Consider the following 22056-nt stretch of genomic DNA (forward strand, 5'->3'; position numbering starts at 1 on the left):
GACACAATAATTCTTAACAAATAGCCACTCAATTTCAGCAACATATAGAAAAGATAATATATTTAAGCAGGTTGTAAGATCAGTTTCACATTTGAAAATCAATGTAATTTACCACTGGGATAGCTAAAATTAAAATGATTGATAAGATAAATTTATAACAAGGATGTGGAGTAACTGGAACTCTCAAACATTCCTGGTAAGAATGCAAAATGGTGCAACCACTTGAGAAAACTGGTAATTTTTTTCTTTTTTTTTTCATATACTTACATGGCCTTCCAATAAATGGCAATTTTTAAAGGTTATTTTTCTTTTCTCTTTTTTTTAAAGACAGAGTCTCGCTGTGTTACCCAGGCCAGAGTGCAGTGGCAAAATCATGGCTCACTGCAACTTCTATCTCCAAGGCTCAAGTAGTCCTCTCACCTCAGTCCCTCAAGCGTGGGACTACAGGTGTGCAACACCATACCTGGCTAATTTTTATTTTAGTAGAGATGAGGTCTCACCATGTTTCTCAGGCCGGTCTTGAACTCCTGAGCTCAAGCAGTGCTCTTACCTCAGCCTCCCAAGGTGCTGGGATCACAGGCGTGAGTCACCTTGCCCAACCTCTTATTTTTATTTATTTATTTATTTTGAGACAGAGTCTTGCTGTGTCGCCCAGGCTGGAGTGCAGTGGCACAATCTGGGCTCACTGCAAGCTCCGCCTCCTGGGTTCACGCCATTCTCCTGCCTCAGCCTCCCGAGTAGCTGGGACTACAGGCGCCTGCCACCATGCTCGGCTAATTTTTTGTATTTTTAGTAGAGATGGGGTTTCACCATGTTAGCTAGGATGGTCTCGATCTCCTGACCTCCTGATCCACCCACCTGGCCTCCCAAAATGCTGGGATTCCAGGTGTGAGCCACCACACCTGGCCCCAACCCCTTATTTTTTTTATTGATGTATAGTATTGGTATGTATTTGTGGAGTGATATTTTGTTACATCCATTTAAAATGTGGATTGCTTCAGAAGTCTGTGAGTCATCCTTGTGCAGGGGCCATGCTATTCTCTGTGCTGTTCCAATTTTAGTATATGTGCTACTAAAGTGAGGACAAAATTGCCAAGTTTTGAAATAAGCTTAAACATACATACACATGCCAGCAGTTTCACTCCTAGATCTTAACCCAACTGAAACAAACATATCCTTGCAAAGATCTGTATGCAAATGTTTAAATAAAAAGATTTATTTATTTAAATAACTTAAAATAGGGATCTGTTTGATATTATCATGACTTGGACTAGCAGCACGGTTGTACTGGGGGGTCACAGTGACAAAACTGTTTTGTCAGTTTAGTTTGTACTCTTTAAATTATTCAAAAATATAAACAAGTCTACCAAACAAGTCTGTCCTTCATGAAATATTTAGGGAATATGTTTCTTATGCTTTGCAAAATGTATCTCTTACAATAACCTTTAAATACCCAATGTAAGAAGTTTTATTTTTCGTTAAAATTTAATCTGTTTAGGACCAGGAGCTGCATTATCTATTCTAGACAAATTTCTTGAAGAATCCTCCAAACTGCAGTCTGATTCACAAGAACCCATTTTGACTACACAAACTTGGGATCCAAGTATAAACCAAAAACCATCTAACACATTTATCAAGGAGATACCAACAAAGAAAGGTAACTAGAAATAAAGATTTCCACTTGGAAGAGGGGCATAAGCTAGACAAAAATGAAGACTCTTATGATGAAATGGCAATCCTGACTTGTTTGAAGTTGATAACTAGGCTCTGAAATCCAAACTCAATGGTGTAACTCTCTCAGTAAGCAAGGATTTTTTTTTTTTTTTTTTTTTTTTTTTTTTTGAGACGAGGTCTCGCTCTGTCGCCCAGGCTGGAGTGCAGTGGCCGGATCTCAGCTCACTGCAAGCTCCACCTCCCGGGTTCATGCCATTCTCCTGCCTCAGCCTCCCGAGTAGCTGGGACTACAGGCGCCTGCCACCTTGCCTGGCTAGTTTTTTGTATTTTTTAGTAGAGACGGGGTTTCACCGTGTTAGCCAGGATGGTCTCGATCTCCTGACCTCGTGATCCACCTGTCTCGGCCTCCCAAAGTGCTGGGATTACAGGTTTGAGCCACCGCGCCCGGCCAGCAAGGATTTTATATTTAGCTCACAGAAGTAGCCAACTACAGACCTATGATTTCCTAACAGTTCTTCATTTTTAAAAAACATCTACAAACTGTGTTTCACATTCAAGAAGATCTGAATACTTTTTAAAACCTTTTTATTTAGTTGTTCTTGCATTTGGAACCACAAGTAGATTTACCTTGAGAACCTTTGAGTTCTCTTTTTTGGGGACCATTGCTAGAGAGCAGTCAATTGCTTTCTAGATTATGATCCCTCTCATGTATTAGATAAGAAGACTCTCTGCTACGTGAGTGTATCTGAATTTCTTTTTTTTTTTTTTTTTTGAGATGGAGTCTTGCTCTGTCGCCAGGCTGGAGTGCTGTGGCGCAATCTTGGCTCACTGCAACCTCCGACTTCTTGGTTCAAGGGATTCTCCTGCCTCAGCCTCGCAAGTAGCTGGGATTACAGGCACGTGCCACCATGCCCAGATAATCTTTGTATTTTTAGTAGAGATGGGGTTTCACTGTGTTGGCCAGGATGGTCTCGAACTCCTGACCTCATGATCAACCTGCCTCGGCCTCCCAAAGTGCTGGGATTACAGGCATGAGCCACCGCGCCTGGAAGAGTGTGTCTGAATTTCTGACACTTTTTCTATTATATCCAGTCTTCAATCTTTTTAATGTAATATTTTCAGAAGCATCAAAATGTCAAGATTCATCAGCTTTTCTGCATCCCGGCCTTCATTATGGTGTTTCTCAAACTACCACCATCTTCATGGAGACCATACGTTTCTTGATGAAAGTCAAGGCTGTGCAGGTCAGAATATTTGGAAAAGGGCAAGTAGATGGAAAGATTTTAGCAAACTCCTTATTCTATCCATAATGGTATCTTTCAAGCTTAGATATTTGTGAAACAGAAATCAAATATGCTTTTGAGAGCATACTTTAAGCCCAATGGGAAGAACATCCAAACATGAACCACTCTTTGCACATGGCAGCAGAAGACCTCACTGCAAGTTCTGCTCCCTGTAGAATACCAACAGAGCTAAATCAGACTCTAAGGCATATGTTGCCTGATATCACTTTATTATGGGAATTCATTTTGTGAGTGTTGGGGGTTCACAGGAGCCAAATAATTCCCTTCTTCCCTTCTAGGTTTGATCCAAGTAGAAACATACATAGTACTATATCGGGGAATAAAAATATTAGCTTATTTTTATGGGTAAAACTGGGCTGGAGAACGTAACTGGTCCCACAATTGACTTACCCATGCAGTCACAGGTACAGCAGCTGAAGAACTGAAGTCTCCTCTGAGAGAAGAAGAGCATCCTAGGAGGTCTGCCTATCACATGGGAAGCAAGAAACATATTCATGAGCAAGCAGTAGGAGAGAGCAAGATGCAGGAGCCAAGAGTGTTTGGTTTTGATCCTGCCAAGTGCATGCCCTACTCGAGGGCAGGCAAACTCAAGAAAGGACAAGAATTATCAACTGGGTGGGATTGAGCCACATTAAGCAGGAGCCTTTAACACATTAACCCTCCCCAAAATAGAAACAGACTCTCTTCTTCCACAGCTAAATAAGTCATTAGCACCCCCGGGTCAGAGACCCAGAAGGCAGGTAGAAAAAATAGCTGCGTTCCCTCTAGTATTCTCCTAAAAAGGTGTAAGTGTAATGTAGAATTTTCTACATTATAGACTGAGATGGGAACAGTGGGAGATGAAAAGAAGGATTTATCTTCGACTTAAGAAGTATATCTAACTTTGTTAAATTTGTAGGTCTTATAAAGTGTAAAAAGCAAAGATTTGGCCAGGCATGGTGGCTCACCCCCATAATTCCAGCACTTTTGAGATGCCAAGGCAGGAGGATTGCTTGAGGCCAGGAGGCTGCAGTAAGCAGCTCTGGGTGACAGAGCAAGACCCTGTCTCTAAAAAAAAAAAAAAAAAAAAAAAAAAATTCACCCAAAGTACAAAACTGGTAAACATAACTAATGTTTGGAGGTAGATCCAAAACACACATTTATGTTTCTAAGATTTCAAGTTTAGATTGTTAGAAAGGCAGTTTTACCTCACTTAATTTTCCTTACAATGTCAACTGCCTGAAAATATTACCTCCTTTGTAAATGGGGTGGTTGATGATGTGCCTTTGTCTGCTGCATAATACATACAGTCTAACACTCACCTAGTATGATGACTAGCAAGACCAGAGTTATACGATATTGCAGGTTATTCACTTGGAAATGTCTTCATTTGGTGACTAGGTGAATAGCTGGTAATGAAACTATGAAGTGCAGAATGTTTGTAATTCACCCTTTACCTTTTGAAGTTGAGGATAATTATTTCATTCTGTAATACATTTCTTGTTGTTTATTATTAGAGGCAGAATCCTTCAACCGAAAAAAGACACAATGCAGCCATTTATATGCTCCTTATAATCTGATTTTCCTTGCAGTATGTGCACAGAGTGCTTGCACATGAGCTGTTATGCCCTCAAGGAGGCCCCAGCTGTGAATATTACTTGGTGCTGGCCCAGACACACATTCTTAAGAAGGACTTTGCCAAGGCAGAGGAATACCTTCAACAAGCAGCCCAGATGGACTACCTGGTAATGACTTTTGCTAAAGCCTCTTGAGTCTGGAGAAGGGGCTTTATTTAAAGGTGGTGATGCCTCCCAGTTACTCGGGAGGGTGAGGCAGGAGAATCGCTTGAACCTGGGAGGCGGAGGTTGCAGTGAGTGGATATTGCACCACTGTACTCCAGCCCGGGTGACAGTGCAAGACTCTGTCTCAAAAAAATAAAAATAAAGTAATCATGAGTTTTGCAAAGGGCAGAGAAAAGGATATATTTAGCTGATAGTGTTTATTTCAGTTTTTCTATATTTCTTCTCTTTTCTCATGTGAACAGTATCGGGGTTATGCTTGAATGTTTTTCTTAATATTTACTTCACACCCAAAATGGCTTTGAAGACTGCAAGAAAGAAATCTGAGGGCAGACCTAGAAAAATGTCTCCCAGTACAATTAAATGGTTATGTTTCTGAATGCTCTTAGAAAAAGAAAACAGTTGATCTGAAAAAGAAAAGAGAAAGGAAATGGACTTAATCTATCTAAATTTAAATGTTAAACAAAGATCATCAAGGTACTTTTAAATGTTACCTTATCCCATGTACTATTTGTTTTTCACTTTCCCAGAACCCCAATGTCTGGGGCCTGAAGGGCCATCTCTATTTTCTGAGTGGAAATCATTCTGAGGCCAAAGCATGCTATGAACGAACCATTAGCTTTGTAGTGGATGCTTCTGAGATGCACTTCATCTTCCTGCGGCTGGGGCTCATCTATCTGGAAGAGAAAGAGGTGAGGGGTAGAGGATGGGGAGTAACCCCATGGTCTGGGACCTGATTGTAATTCAAGCATTAATATCCATCTGTGTGGACTAAAATAGTATTATAATAATGACACTTTTACATCCAAAGGTAAAGTGACTTGCCCAACATCAGACAACCAGTAATTAGTGGAAGCAGCATTCAAACTCAGGCAGGCTGAAACCAGAGTTTGTGATTTTAACCATTATGCTACTAAACAGTTCTTAAGAACTCAGTAAATGTTATGTTAGCTAAAATTGTATTCTCAGTAGTCGAAACATCCTTAGCTTGACTTACCTAACAGAAGGTATCATGGGCTTCAAAAGGACTTATCTCCAAACTTTCTCCTTAACACAAAGGGTTCTATTTAATCTAGCTGAAGCTAACCCCATTCCATAGGGCACTCTGACCTGACCATGGAAGCAGCCCCTCCCCATATTTTGGGAAATATTCCGAGTTCTTTGAAAAAAAAAAAAAAACCAAACCTTTCTTTTATGGAAAATTTCAATACATACAAAGCAAACAGAATAGTAGAATGAACCACCATGGACCCATCATCTCACTATAACAGTTAACATTCTGCCAAAGGCCTTTTGACTCCCCTGCTTTTGTTTTGACTTTATTGTATTTTTCCTGTCAGAACACCCAGTTGTCTTTTTATTTAATATTAAACAGCAACAGCAACAAGAAATTACAATGCTGTATGACGTAGTGGAAAGCTCACATAGGCTTGACAGAAATCCCTATCCCACTGTAGTGAAGTATATAAGGAAAAGTTCTCTTTCTGTTGTCATTGAAAGCTGCATCTTCAGAGCACTGCTGACTTAGGCAGACCCTGGGCAAGCAGGTCTTAGGCTGTTTGCTGAGGCTCAGCTATAGATGCATCTCATGTTGGAGATACAGGACAAGAAATTGTCCCTTCAGGGATATGTCCTTTGAAAGTTTGTCTTTTGAGTTTTTCTAAAATTCTAAGATCCTTTACAACAAAGGGAATAGATTTCCAGAATGATGAGGCTATATCAAGTACACCTTTTAGTCCAGAGATTGTATGTTTGTCATGCCACCACATGATGTTGCATTTAAGTGAAAGAGGGTAATCCATGAAGTCAAGGTGGAATTCAGATAATCATGATGGTTGCCCCCGCTTTCAGTGTAACTCCTTGCCTCAACTCTTGCAGAGACTATAAATGTCTTTGGAACTACTTCCAAGTGAAAGTCTGCCCTTTCATGTGATCTATCCATCTCCTCTCACCAATCTTCTTGCAATAACTCCCTTAAGATAGATGTAAAAGTACAATTAAAGGTCTTACTTAACTTAGATTGTTCTGGAGAGCAACTTCAGAGATCCTGTGATCATCCCAGCAATACGGGGTTTGAAGCTTCTGGAACAGTAGCTTAGTGGTGCTTTCTTTCTACAGTATGAAAAGGCAAAGAAAACCTACATGCAAGCCTGTAAGAGATCACCTTCATGCCTTACCTGGCTAGGACTGGGAATCGCCTGCTATCGGGTAAGAGGATGAAGGCTTGAGACTAGGGCTGTGCATACAGCTGACCTTGATTCCTTGGCCTTCCAAGCCTCCTGGGAGTTTGTAATGACGTTGGAATAGCCATCGGGGCTGTCTGCTGTAATGAAAAGTTGTTCTTCACAGGTGTTCAGTGAACTGAAGGTCACTTAACTCTAACTAGAAAAATAAAAGATCTTTTAAAAAAATCCCAGAAAAGGCCGGGCGCGGTGGCTCAAGCCTGTAATCCCAGCACTTTGGGAGGCCGAGGCGGGTGGATCACGAGGTCAGGAGATCGAGACTATCCTGGCTAACATGGTGAAACCCCGTCTCTACTAAAAATACAAAAAACTAGCCGGGCGTGGTGGTGGGCGCCTGTAGTCTCAGCTACTTGGGAGGCTGAGGCGGGAGAATGGCGTGAACCCGGGAGGCGGAGCTTGCAGTGAGCCGAGATCACGCCACTGCACTCCAGCCTGGGAGCACAGCGAGACTCCGTCTCAAAAAAAAAAAAAAAAAAAAAAAAAAAATCCCAGAAAAACCTGAACCAAGAAGCTATATAATAAAAAAAATTCATGTTATTTGGTATAGACACTTTTTTGTGATATTATCTGTAAGAAAAAGGTGATATGGGAGATGAAGAATCTATTCAAGTCAATTAAAGAAATTGATTGACACTAAGCACTGTGACCCTTCGATATGGAGGAGGAGTTGCTGTAGCTTCTGGTAGAAGCTTTTGCTCTGCTTCTCCTAAAAACTCTTTACTTAACCTTCTCTCATTTCCTCCAGTCTTCAAAGAGGCAAACATCGTCTTGTTCCTGCCTAATTTCTTCAGGTATATTATTGATTCCATGCCTCTCCTTTTCTTTGAATACCTTACTCACTTATTTATTTATTTATTTGAGAGGGAGTCTCGCTCTGTCTCCCAGGCTAGAGTGCAGTGGTGCAATGGTGTCGCCTCAGCTCACTGCAATCTCTGCCTCCTGGGTTCAAGTGATCCTCCTGCCTCAGCCTCCTGAGTAGCTGGGATTACAGGTGCCCACCACCACGCCAGGCTAATTTTTGTATTTTTAGTAGAGATGGGGTTTCACCATATTGGCCAGGCTGGTTTTGAACTCCTGACCTCAAGTGATCCACCTGCCTAAGCCTCCCAAAGTGCAGGGATTACAGGCATGAGCCACCTGACTTAGCCCCTCATTGCTATTTTTCAACCATAAAGATAATATGTGTTCATTATAGAAACTTTAGAAGAAGCCAGGAGCAGTGGCTCACACCTGTAATTCCAGCACTTTGGGAGGCTGAGGCAGAAGGATCTCTTGAACCTAGGAGTTTGAGAGAAACCAACCTGGGCAACAGAGCAAGATCCCCATCTCTACTAAAACATTAAAAATTAACCAGGCATGGTGGCATGTGCCTGTAGTCCCAGATACTTGGGAGGCTGAGTTGGGAGGATTGCTTGGTGGGAACACAGAAGTTAGAGGCTGCAGTGAGCCATGATCATGCCACTGCACTCCAGCCTGGGTGACAGAGCAAAACCTCATCTCTAAAAGTAAATAGACAGATACAAAATATGAAGAAAACATATACAGATACAAAATATGAAGAAAATAGATACAAAATATGAAGAAAACATTAAAGTATCCATAACTCCACAAGTTGGTGATAACTACTGTTAACATTGAATGCATTTTTCTCCCGTCTTTTTTTCATATATATGAAAGCAATTTTAATGTATAAAATTTAAATATTTACTCCTTTGTAACCTTTTTTTCTACTTAACAGTATAGTATTGGTATCTTCTTACAGCTCTGTCACCCAGGCTGGAATGCAGTGGCGCCATCTCGACTCACTGCAACCTCCGCCTTCTGGGTTCAAGTGATTCTTCTGCCTCAGCCTCGTGAATAGCTGGGATTACAGGTGTGTGCCACCACACCCAGCTGATTTTTGTGTTTTTAGTAGAGGCGGGGTCTCACCATGTTGGCTAGGCTGGTCTCAAACTTCTAACCTCAGGTGATCCTCCCACCTCAGCCTCCCAAAGTGCTGGGATTACAGGCATGAGCCACTGTACCCGGCCTGTGTTTTGTTTTTCACACATCTGTCAGTGAGCTCTTTTGAGGGCAGATATTGTATTTTATTTATTTACTTGAGACAGGGTCTTGCTCTGTCACCCAGGCTGGTGTACAGTGGCTTAATCTCAGCTCATTGCAATCCCTGCCTCCAGGGCTTGGTTGATCCTACTGCCTCAGCCTCCTGAGTACCTGGGACTACAGGATTTTATTTTTTTATTCCCAGCATCTAGCATACTGCCTGACACAGAGCAAATCCTTGGCAAATGTAGGTTGATTAAATAGTAAATCAATGTCTCAGAGACTTCAAAGTGTGGGCGTGGGTGAAAGGCCATTCTTCATCTTGTCTTCAGCCTAGAAACCCATTATTTAATTATTTTAAAGCAGAAAAAGTGGGCTGGGCACAGTGGCTCACACCTGTAATCCCAACACTTTGGGAGGCCAAGGTGGGCAGATCACTTGAGGCCAGGGGTTTAAGACCATCTGGCCAACATGGTGAAACACCATCCGTACTAAAAATACAAAAATTAGCCGGCTGTGGTGGCAGGCACCTGTAATTCTAGCTACTCAGGAGGCTCAGGGAGGAGAATCCGTTAAACCTGAGAGGCGGAAGTTGCAGTGAGCCGAAATCACGCCATTGCACTCCAGCCTGGGCAGCACAGCGAGACTCTGTCAAAGAGGAGAGGTGAGATGAGGCGGGGCGGGGCGGGGTGAGGTGAGGCGGAAAAGAGAAAAGAAAAGAAAAAAGAACAAAGAAAAGAGAGGGGAATGGTGGGGAGGGGAGGGGAGAGAGAGGAGAGGAAAGGAAAGAGAGAAGAGGGGAGGAAAGAAAAAAGAAAAGAGAAAAGAAAAAAGAAAAGAAAAGAAAAGAGAAGAGCTACTTCATTGGAGAAGGGAGAACCTTTTGGAATGTTTTACAAAGCAGCAAAGCAAACTCACAGTTAGGAAGCAGCAACAATTTCCATGTGCCCAGAGCTCAGAGTGCACCCTAGAGTCTCTGAATACTGCACTGATTGGTCGGGATTGGGCTGTTAATAACTGATATTAGGGGAAAGAAAGCTTTCTGGACAATAGTATTTCAACAGGCAAATCAGACTTTTACCTCAGGAAAAGGATGCACAATGTAAATTTAAAAAGCTATAAATGTATCTGAGAGCCCACAGTATGTGGATAAATCACTGAATGATGCACACATGAGAGTTGAGTTCCTGTGAATTTCCAACCTTGCACCTGAAGCTCCATGGTTTATAGATGTCCTGATGGGACCACTGTAGAGGGAAGGAAGAAAGGGGTATAAGTTAAGAGCTTACTAGGCAGGGTTCCAGAATCCCCAACCTGGCTTTTTAATCAGAGCTCTTCTACTTTTAATTGGTTCGTATATTGAACTACCACATAAGATTTCATTTGCAGAAAAGAGTTCTGATGCTAAAAATATTAAAAAGTTGAAAACCATTGTTATAGGTCGTGTACACCAGTATTATTGGGACATAGTGGTTTCAGCTAAGCTAACTCACATGTCTCATTTTTCTGCCAAGCTGGAGGAGCTCACAGAGGCTGAGGATGCTCTCTCTGAAGCCAATGCACTGAACAACTACAATGCTGAAGTATGGGCATATCTGGCTCTGGTCTGCCTGAAAGTGAGTGTTTATTATCCTTACACAATGCCCTTTTAGAGCACAGAGGTGAGGGGTCAAGTAAGCAAGGGGCAGCAGATGGCTATTAATGCATGGTAGCTGAAATCTGATAAGCTCTAGGTGTAATGATTATGCTGATGACAAAGGAAGGGCCAAGTCTGAGCAGGATCTACTTGAAACATGCTTAAAAATAATATATTTAGGTGTGTTTCTCTGGAAAGGAAGTTCTAAAAATAGGAGCAATCTTGTATCACAACATAAACTAGGTCAAAGATTGATGAAGGAGATGTTCTACTAGTGTTTCTGAATCATTTCTTCCCATTGAAATGCTGGCTGAGGGTGCTTGTCCTTGATTTAGAGGGGATATTGGGTGGAGGGTAATGTGGGAGTTCATGGTAGGTGCTTTACCTATTAAAAGTAACTCTCCCATAGTTAGACTTAAATAACTTGCGTATCAGTCTAAGACCACATTGGGAATAATGAGAGCAGCCCTCAGTTTTCCACTGGCCAATATGACACCAAATTGATGGGGAGTATTATTATAAGTGAAATGAACAAAACAAAAATTACTAGATTTTCTGTTTAGTGTAAATATTCCAAATATCAATATTTAAAAAATACCTGAGGTCTGGCCGGGTGTAGTGGCTCACACTTGTAACCCCAGCAATTTGGGAGGCTGAGGCAGGTGGATCACTTGAGCTCAGGGTTTGAGACCAACCTGGGGAACATGGCAAAACCCTGCCTCTACAAAAAATTAGCCAGGGATGGTGTGGAGAGCTTGTGGTCCCAGCTACTTTCAAGGGTTGGGGTGGGATGATCGCTTGAGCCTGGGAGGCAGAAGTTGCAGGGTGCTGAAATTGTGCCACTACACTCCAACCTGGGTGACAGAGTGAGACCTCATCTCAAATAAATAAATAAATAAATAAAAGAAAATAAAAAGGGTTCTTACCCCAGCTCTCCCCTAACTAGCTCTAGGATCTGAGGCAAGTCACCTTACTTTATTGGGCCTCAATTTCCTCATCTTTAAACTAAAAGGGCCAGTATGGAAGACCATAATATGCTTCTCTTAGAAATTGATAAGTCAAATAGGAAAAAAAAAGGATATATATATACACAGATGTATAACCCATTCAACAGGTTTGAGTTCAAACACCAATATAGAACTCTTCACTTAACAATGAGAGGACACGTATTCTTTTCAAGTTCAAATGAGTTATTTGTAAAAGTTGACCACATGCAAAACCAGAAAGAGGAGTTCAACAAATACATACAGATCACATGGCAGTAAAATGATAAATCAACAACTAAAATAAAGCCCAAAAGACTCATATACTTGGGCTGGGCGCGGTGGCTCAAGCCTGTAATCCCAGCACTTTGGGAGGCCGAGACGGGTGGATCATGAGGTCAGGAGATCGAGACCATCCTGGCTAACATGGTGAAACCCCCCCGTCTCTACTAAAAATACAAAAAAAATTAGCCGGGCGAGGTGGTGGGCACCTGTAATCCCAGCTACTGGGGAGGCTGAGGCAGGAGAATGGCAAGAACCCCAGAGGCAGAGCTTGCAGTGAGCTGAGATCCGGCCATTGCACTCCAGCCTGGGCGACAGAGCGAGACTCCGTTGCAAAAAAAAAAAAAAAAAAAGGACTCATATACCTTTGGAAACTGAAAACATGCTTGTAATTAATAAGTCAATGAAGAAACCTTGTGACACTTCAAATATGAAGTCTTCTGTGCTAGGCAGAAGTCTAAAGATGGCCCCCTCCCGTAAGATTAATCTATTAAACACTAATGTAGGTACTGCTGTGAAATGATTTTGCAGATGTAAATAAAATACCAAATCAGTTGACCTTAAAATACAGATATTATCTGGGTGGACCTGACCCAGTCAGGTAAATCTTCTAAAAGCAGAGTTTTCTCTGGTGATGGGGGCAGAAAGGAAGTCAGATTTGAAACATAAGAATCATTCAGTATAGCATCCCTGGCTTGAATATGGAGAAGGACCACATGTCAAGGAATGTGGGTGGCATCCAGAAGCTAACAGCAGCCCCTGCAGAGAGCCAGCAGGGAAATAGGGACCTTATAGGAACCTACAAGCACAAAGAACTGAATTCTACTAACAACCTGAATAAGCCTGGGAGTACAGTCTTCTCCAGAGCCTGCAGATGAGAACCCAGCACAGATGACACCTTCATTTTGGCCTTGTGAGACCCTAAGCAAAGAACTAGTTGAATAATGTCAGGCTTCTGATCTATGGAAAATGTGATATGATAAATGGGTGTTATACACAGCAGTAGAAAATTAGGCCTTGTAGTAGATTTTTATAATAATGGTCCCCATTTAATTATGCTGTCATGTCCACATCTTTTGCAATGTTATATTGCCACTCACTCCCGTCAAGAGACAGAGTCATTTCTCCACCCCCTTGAATCTAAGCTAAACTTGTGATTTTCCCTGACCAGTAGAATATGATGGAAGTGACATTGTGTGAATTATCAGAGGTTAGGCTTTTAGAAGCCTTCAGCTACCACTCTTGCTCTCTTGAAACTGTGGGACCACTGTGCTGTGAAGAAGCCCAGTTTAGCCTATAGAAGGCTATAGGAGTCCACATGGAAGAGAACTGAATCACTCCAGCCAACAGCCAACATTAACTGCTATTTGAGTAAGGTTTTCTTGGATCCTTAAGTCCTAGCCAAATTGTCATATGACCTCAGCTGCATGACTGATCTCCGGGAAAACCAGCAAAACAGTCCAAATTACCTGTAGAATTTTGAGAAATAACATATTGTATTTTAAGCCATTAAGTTTTGGATTGGTTTATTATACTTCAGTAAGTAACTGAAATGAGGCTGAATAAAAGCAAAGCCAATATATATTAGAATTATGGGATAAAATTAAAGCAATAAATAGAGGGTAATTTATAGCATTAAATACATATGTTAGAACAAAGATTGAAAATCAATGAATTAATTATTTAAATAAATAAAGTAGTAAAGGGAAAGTAAGGAAACCCAAAGAAATAATTGAGAAAATGATAAGGAGTAGAAATAAATGAAAATTTCAACAAAGACATAATAGGATTAACAAAATTATGAGCTGTTTTTTGCAGAGACTAGTGAACAAACCTCTTGCATGACTAAGAATTTTGTTTAAAATGGGAAGACACAATATTAGCAGCAAAATGGAAACTAAATTAAAATCATTGGCTATTCTTATTCTATTAATTATTAAAAAAACTAAATCATTGGCTAAAGTTAATACCCATTCATGACTTTTTATAAAAACAAACTAGCTTTTTTAAAATCTGAAACTACATGTCCCAAAATCTAAACTATTATATGAAATGGTGAAAAGTTATTCCTTTTGACGTCAGGAAGAAGATAAGGAAAATGTTATTGTCACTTCTACTTGAAACTATACTGGAGGTTCCATTAAGGCAATAACACACATACATACACACATAAAAGAAATTGAAGGTAAAAGGATTAGGTAGGAACCCAAGAAAATCTACAAGCAAACCGAAATATGTAATAAAAAGAGTTCAGTACTGAAATGGTAGATAATAAACTAACAATGATGGTTACTACACAGGGCAGTCATTGGGGAACAGGGTGTATAAGGAGACAGGTGGAAGCAAAACTCAGTGTATGCTTTATTATATCCTTTTGACTTTTGAATAATATAAATGTAGTCAATGAAGATTAACACAAAGAAGTGGATGGACAAAGCTGCTGGATAAAAGATCAATATAAAAATCAGTGTCGGGCCGGGCGCGGTGGCTCAAGCCTGTAATCCCAGCACTTTGGGAGGCTGAGGCGGGTGGATCACGAGGTCAGGAGATCGAGACCATCCTGGCTAACATGGTGAAACACCCCCCCCCCCCCCCCCCCCGTCTCTACTAAAAATACAAAAAACTAGCCGGGCGTGGTGGCGGGCGCCTGTAGTCCCAGCTACTCGGAGGCTGAGGCAGAAGAATGGCGTGAACCTGGGAGGCGGAGCTTGCAGTGAGCTGAGATCGCGCCACTGCACTCCAGCCTGGGTGACACAGCGGGAGACTCCGTCTCAAAAAAAAAAAAAAAAAAAAAATCAATGTCGGCTGGGCGCGGTAGCTCAAGCCTGTAATCCCAGCACTTTGGGAGGCTGAGACAGGCGGATCACGAGGTCAGGAGATTGAGACCATCCTGGCTAACCCGGTGAAACCCCGTCTCTACTAAAAAATACAAAAAAACTAGCCGGGCGAGGTGGCGGGCGTCTGTAGTCCCAGCTACTTGGGAGGCTGAGGCAGGAGAATGGTGTAAGCCCCGGAGGCGGAGCTTGCAGTGAGCGAGATCCGGCCACTGCACTCCAGCCTGGGCAACAGAACGAGATTCTGTCTTTAAAAAAAAAAAAAAAAAAAAAAATCAATGTCATCAAAATCAGGAACAATCAATTTGAAAGTCTGATTTTTAAAATCCCATTCAAGACCTGTGTGGAGAAAATCACAAGACTGCATTGTAAAAGAAAATCTAATAGAAAGACACACCATGTCCATGGGCAGGAAGTTTTGATGACATAAAGATGAAAGTTTTCCCTAAATTAATATCTAAGTTTAAGGCAATTCCAATAAAAATAATAACACAAGATTTTTAAGGAACTTGATGAGATAAATCCTAAAATTCACTTGGTTGAATAAAGGCCAAAAAAAAAAAAAAAAAAAAAAATAGCTATGACAGTATGGAAGAAAGAGTAAGGAGGAAGGGCTTTCCTATTAAATATCGAGCCTTATTATGAAGCTGCAACAATTAACACTGAGTGCTATTAGTGTAAGAGTAGGTAAGTGAAACCATTGGCAGACAGAAATAGACCAACATATGTATGGAAACTTAGGTTTTGAGTAGATGGTATTTAAAAGTAATTGGAGTTTTCTGGAAATTTACCATGATGCACTTCCTCTAGCAATTTGAAAATGAGTGTGCACAAGTTACTAATTACAGCATATTGCAATCGCAAAATAATGGAAACAACCTAAATGGAGTTCATTTATTAAGCATGGGAGAATGTTTACATAAATTATGGTATATTCACATAATGGAATACTATGCAGCTGAAAAAAATAATGAGGAAGATCTCTATGAACTGATGTGGAATGATTTTCAGTTTATATTATTCGGTAAAAAAAGTGAAGTGCAATATTATACCACCTTTTGTGTAAGAAAGAAGGAAAGGCCGGGCGTGGTGGCTCAAGCCTGTAATTCCAGCACTTTGGGAGGCCGAGACGGGCAGATCACGAGGTCAGGAGATCAAGACCATCCTGGCTAACACGGTGAAACCCCGTCTCTACTAAAAAAAATACAAAAAAGTAGCCGGGCGAGGTGGCGGGCGCCTGTAGTCCCAGCTACTTGGGAGGCTGAGGCAGGAGAATGGTGTAAACCCAGGAAGCGGAGCTTGCAGTGAACTAAGATCAGGCCATTGCACTCCAGCCTGGGCGACAGAGCGAGACTCCATCTCAAAAAAAAAAAAGAAAGAAGGAAAAAGAAGAAAATATACACGAATCTCTTCTTTAGTGCAAAAAGAAGCACAGGAAGGATAAACCAGAGATTAATGAGAGTAGATTCTACAGGACATGAGTGGGCATGGGTAGAGGAGGGAGGAAATGAGGGGAATGGCACTGTGATTGTCCCTATTTGTAGAGTTCTGACTTTTGGGACCATGCTAATATTTCATGTATTTTTTAAAAAAGAAAATCAGCAAGAAATGGGGAGACCACATAATTACGTACAAACAAAACCAAATAAAATTGTATTTCAAGTGAATAACGTAATTACACTGACAATGCAGAAAAATAATTAACTCGTGGTACTTTTGAAAACATTCTTTGCAATGTAGACTAATACATACTATGTATCAGGCTAAAGAGAAAAAAAAACCTTTATACACATTTAAAGTATAGTTTTAGGCTTCATTTTTGCAGAGGCATGAGTTAGCAGTTCTGAAATTACTAGGTATTCTATGATTTAACAAATAATTATGTTGTGGATAATGGGAGTCACATTTTTCACTGTGCTTCAAAGGAAGTTACAAATGTGGAAACAAGAAGGATAGAATAACCTTGTAGTGGTGAATTAGAATGGGAGATACTGATAAGAGCTCCTTGTTTGATAGATTAAATAGATACAGGTATAAATAGGTAGAAATATATGTGTATTTATAGAAATATATTCATATGTGTCTAAATACCTATGTCTCAAAAATAAATAGTGGTGGCAGGGGCCATAAGCACATCTAATGCTCAGGTCTTGGTTTCTAAATCCATTTAAGAAATAGGGCATTTGTCCACTTTAGAAGGAAAGGGTTTGTCGGGGGACCAGAGGCTTCTTGGAAGAGGGCCAAAAATTCCAGAACTAGTGCCCGGAAAGTGAAAGATGAGTCTGAGATGTCTTGTTGAGTCAGAAAATAAAAAATGTTAAAAGAAAGAGTGGCACATATCAAAACAGCATAGGGAAAAAAATAAAAGAAACAGGAACTAGCTTAAAGTGGGGACTCCCGCTGGCTAAAACAAGGATAATTTGAGCATCCAAATATATAATTGTAGAAAAGGATTACAAATAAGAATCTATGAGCCCACCGTGATATAATTAAACAAATAAGTGGTGAGAGAAAGGAAAGCTTACGGTCAAAGGCCAACTGCTAAATGTATGAAGAATGATGGAATTGGAAAATCGCAATTTGGAAACCATCACAATAGATTCAGTGGACAATCATCAATGTACGCTAAAATTATGGTTGAAAAGTTCAAGGAGTAAGAGAATATTTCATAGTCTCAAAGTATCTCCTCACAAAATACTTACTAATTACAAAGGGGACAATAGTAACATTAGAGTAGAAAAACCTGGCAGATAGCAATGTAATAAAGTTAACATCACAAGTATTGAGATAAGCATCTTGTGCTTCCTCATATGGTGCACTGAGAACACAGCATTTTTATGGTATTCCTGTTAAATGTTCATAACCTGATATGATTATGAGGGAACATCAGACAAACATGAATTGAGGAATAGTTTACAAAATAGCGCTCTGTATTTTTAAAACAAAAATGCCAATATCATGAAACACAAAGACTCAAGAACTATTCCAGATTAAAAGAAACTGGAGACATAAATAATGAATACAATGCGTGATCTTGGATTTTATTTTCTTATAAAGGACATTATTGGGTTGGGCGTAGTAGCTCATGCCTGTATTCCTGGCACTTTGGGAGGCCAGTTGAGCCCTGGAATTTAAGAACAGCCTGGGCGACATAGACCTTATCTCTACAAAACATTAAAAAAAACTAGCTGGGCATGATGGCACCATGTAGTCCCAGCTACTTGGGAGGCTGAGGTGGGAGGAGGATTGCTTGAGCCCAGGAGGTCGAGGCAGCAGTGAGCTGTGTTCACACCACTGCACTCCAGTCTGGGCGATACAGCAAGATCCTGTCTCAAAGAAGTGAATGAGTGAATGAAGACATGAATGAATGATATTATTGGAACAATTGGAAAAATCTTGATAAGGTCCGTAGATTAGATAATAGTATTCTATCTATACTAACTTCCTGATTGTGATAATGGTACTGTGGTTATACAGGAGAATATCCTTGATTTTAGAAAACACACCCTAAAGTACTAAAATTGAATCATATCTCTAATTTACTTGCAAATGTTCAGGAAAAGTTAGGTGTGTGTTTATATAGATATACACACACATATATACTTTAACTTTTCTATATATTTTTAACTTTTCTATATTTTTCTAACTTTTATACACACACACATACAGTAATCACTCCTTGTACCCCAGGGATATGTTCCAAGACCCCCCCCAGTGGATACTTGTAACAAAGGATAGTACTGAATCCTATATATACTATGCATGAATTTCTTTTCAAAAATAATTATTAAATTTTTTTTCTAATAGCCCACAGGTGCTACTAAATATTCACAATTTCTTTTTCCTTCCTCACAATTTCATGGATAAAAGATAAGTTCAGGCCGGGCGCGGTGGCTCAAGCCTGTAATCCCAGCACTTTGGGAGGCCGAGACGGGCGGATCACAAGGTCAGGAGATCGAGACCATCCTGGTTAATACGGTGAAACCCCGTCTCTACTAAAAAGTACAAAAAACTAGCTGGGCGAGGTGGCGGGCGCCTGTAGTCCCAGCTACTTGGGAGGCTGAGGCAGGAGAATGGCGTGAACCCGGGAGGCGGAGCTTGCAGTGAGCTGAGATCTGGCCACTGCATTCCAGCCTGGGCGACAGAGCGAGACTCCGTCTCAAAAAATAAAACAAAACAAAACAAAACAAAAGATAAGTTCATACCACAGATCTCAGCAACCTTAGCACACAATTTTTTTTCTTTCCTGATTAAGTCAAGAGCTTTCACCTTTTCATGAAAAGGAAGTACTTTATGACTTCTCTTTGGCATATCCAAATTGCCAGCATCACTACTTTTGTGCTTCGAGTCCGTTATTAAGTAAAATAAGGGTGGCTTGAATACAAGCACTGTGAGATCGTGACAGCTGAACTGATAACGGAGAGAGTTATGAAGTGACTAACTGGCAGGTAGCGTCTACGTGGGGATATACTGGACAAAGGGATGACTCATGTCCTGGGAGGGATGGCACAAGATTTCATCACGCTCCTCATAACAGCAGTGTGCATTTTAAAACCTATGAGTTGTTTATTTCTGGAATTTTCTATGTAATATTTTCAGATCTTGGTGGGCTGAGGTTGACCTTGGGTGAGTGAAGGTGTGGAAAGCAAAACCTCAGATAAGGGGGACTACTGTATACATATATTTTGTATATGTATACATATATTTTGTATATGTATACATATATTTTGTATATGTATACATATATTTTGTATATGTATACAGTACATGTATTCCTTCCTGAGAGAAGGAAGAGAGAACTGTTTTTGTAACTTTTATTTAATCTGAAATTGTCAGAAAAAATTTTAAATACCCCTTAAAATAATGCAGATTGACAACACACTACACACCCACTAGAATAGCTTAAATCAAAAAGATAAGCCAGGCATGGTGGCTCATGCCTGTAATCCCAGCACTTTGGGAGGCCAAGGCAGGCAAATTGCTTGAGCCCAGGAGTTTGAGACCAGTTTGGACAGCATGGTGAAACCCCATCTGATATGATTTGGCTGTGTCCCTACCCGAATCTCATCTTGAATTGTAACCCCCACAATTCCCGCTTGTTGTGGAAGGAACCAGGTGGGAGGTGATTGAATTATGGGGGTGGCTCTTTTCTGCACTGCTCTCCTGGAGTGAATGAGTCTCACAAGATTGATGGTTTTAAAAACGGGAGTTTCCCTACACAAGCTTCTTTTTGTCTGCTGCCATCCACGTAAGACGTGACTTGCTCCTCTTTGCCTTCCACCATGATTGTGAGGCCTCCCCAGCCACTTGGAATTGTGAGTCCAGTTAAACCTCTTTCCTTTGTAAATTGCCCAGTCTCTGGTATGTTTTTATCAGCAGCATGAAAACTGACTAATACAGTAAATAAAAATTTAAAAAAATTTAAAAAATACAAAGATTAGCCAGGTGTGGTGGCGGGTGACTGTAGTCCCAGGTGCTTGGGAGGCTGAGATGAGAGAATCACCTGATCCTGGAAGGTTGAGGCTGCAGTGAGCCCCTGTGATGGCACCACTGCACTCCAGCCTGGGTGACAGAATGAGATCTTGTCTCAAAAAAAAAAAGATAGACAATGCCAAGTAGTAACAAGGATGTGATAAACTGGAATCCTCATACATTACTGATAGGGTTGTAAATTGGTACAACACTTTGGTAAACAGTTTGTCAGATTCTAAAAAAGTTACATATATTTACCATATGTCCCAGCAATTCTACTTCTCTATATCTAACTAAGAGAAATGAACACATATGTCCACACAAAAATTTGTATATGAATTTTTATCACAGCATTTAATAATAGCACAAAACTGGGAACATTTTACATGTCCATCAGTGAATGGGTAAACAAAATGAGGAATATTTACACAATGGAGTACTACTCAGCAGTTAAAATGAAATTCTGATTCATGTAATAATATGGATAAACCTCAAAAATATTATGGTAAGTGAAAAAAGCAAGGCACAGAAGACTATATATTATTTGATTCTATTTACTTGAAATAAGGAAAATAGATCAATGGTTGCCTGGAGCCAAAGGTGAGGATGGAGAGTAAGTGCAAACAGGCATGAAAGAACTTTTTGGAGTGGTAGGAGTCTTCTAACACTGGATTGTGCTGATGCTTGCACAACATAACGTTAAAATTAGTGAATTTTATGGCATGTAAGTTATGCCTTAATACAGCTATTTTTTATAAAGACACTATATAGCACCTGCAAAATGAGAAACAGATGGATTCTTCACTAAATGGTGATAGGACAACTGGCTACTATCCACATTAAAAAAAAAAATTAGTTCCTTACCTCACACACCACACACAATTCCAACTGGTTTAAAGACCTAAGTTTTTTTTCTTAAGAGAGAGGGTCTTGCTCTGTTGCTGAGGCTGGAGTGCAGTGCAGTGGGATGATCCTGGGCTCAAGGGATCCTCCTGCTTCAGCCTCCGGAGTAGCTGGCACTACAGGCATGCACCACCACTCCTGGATAATTTATTTTATTTTATTTTGTGTAGAGACAGAGTCTCACTATGTTGCCCAGGCTAGTCTTGAACTCCTGGCCTCAAGTAATCCTCATGCCTCAGCTTTCCGAAGAGCTGTGATTACAGGCATGAGCCTCTGTGCCCAACCCTAAAGATCTAAGATCTGAGTCCTTTTTTTTTTCTTTTTTCTTGAGACAGGCTCTTGCTCTGGTACCCAGGCTGGAGTGCAGTGGCAGGAACATAGCTCACTTGCTGCCTCGACCTACTGGGCTCAAGTGATCCTACTGCCTCAGCCCCCCAAGTAGCTGGGACAACAGATGTGTGCCACCACGCCTAATTTTTTCATTTTTTATAGAGACAGAGTCTCACCGTGTTGCCCAGGCTGGTCTTAAACACCTGGGCTCATGCAATCTTTCCCCCTCAGCCTCTCAAAGTGCAGGGATTACAGGCATGAACCACTGCACCCAACCCTGTGCCCATTTTAAAATCAGATTATAGAGATTTTCCTTATTGTAGCAGCTGTTTATATAACCTGGATGCTAATCCTCTGTTATAAATTCTGCAAATATTTATAATAAAGTCCTTAAACTTTATTTTAGTGTCATTTTTTATACCTGAGTTTCCAACTTTAAAACTGTGGGAAAATCACTTGAGCCTGGAAGGTTGAGGCTGCAGTGAGCTGTGATTGTGCCACTGCACTCCAGCCTAAATGACAGAGCCAGACCCTGTCTCAAAAAAGAAGAAAAAAAAAAGGAGGGGGAGGGGCA

At 40.7% G+C, this 22056-nt stretch overlaps 1 protein-coding gene and 1 non-coding gene across 5 annotated transcripts in view; one reads left to right on the forward strand and one right to left on the reverse strand.

Annotated features, from left to right (window-relative positions):
* CFAP70 (cilia and flagella associated protein 70) overlaps positions 1 to 22056 on the forward strand; it is a 109972-nt gene that overhangs the window by 82456 nt on the left and 5460 nt on the right. For all 4 annotated transcript variants that reach the window (XM_025395615.1, XM_025395616.1, XM_025395617.1 and 1 more), the window contains 6 exons: positions 1499 to 1657; positions 2797 to 2918; positions 4550 to 4702; positions 5287 to 5448; positions 6875 to 6964; positions 10557 to 10658. In XM_025395615.1, the coding sequence (XP_025251400.1) occupies positions 1499 to 1657; positions 2797 to 2918; positions 4550 to 4702; positions 5287 to 5448; positions 6875 to 6964; positions 10557 to 10658 (788 nt within the window). The remainder of the gene's footprint in view (positions 1 to 1498; positions 1658 to 2796; positions 2919 to 4549; positions 4703 to 5286; positions 5449 to 6874; positions 6965 to 10556; positions 10659 to 22056) is intronic.
* LOC112632220 lies at positions 982 to 1085 on the reverse strand. The gene has a single exon (XR_003121292.1). It is a non-coding gene; the product is annotated as a U6 spliceosomal RNA (small nuclear RNA).

The sequence above is a fragment of the Theropithecus gelada genome, chromosome 9 (assembly GCF_003255815.1).
Source record: "Theropithecus gelada isolate Dixy chromosome 9, Tgel_1.0, whole genome shotgun sequence".
Lineage (NCBI taxonomy): Eukaryota > Metazoa > Chordata > Mammalia > Primates > Cercopithecidae > Theropithecus > Theropithecus gelada.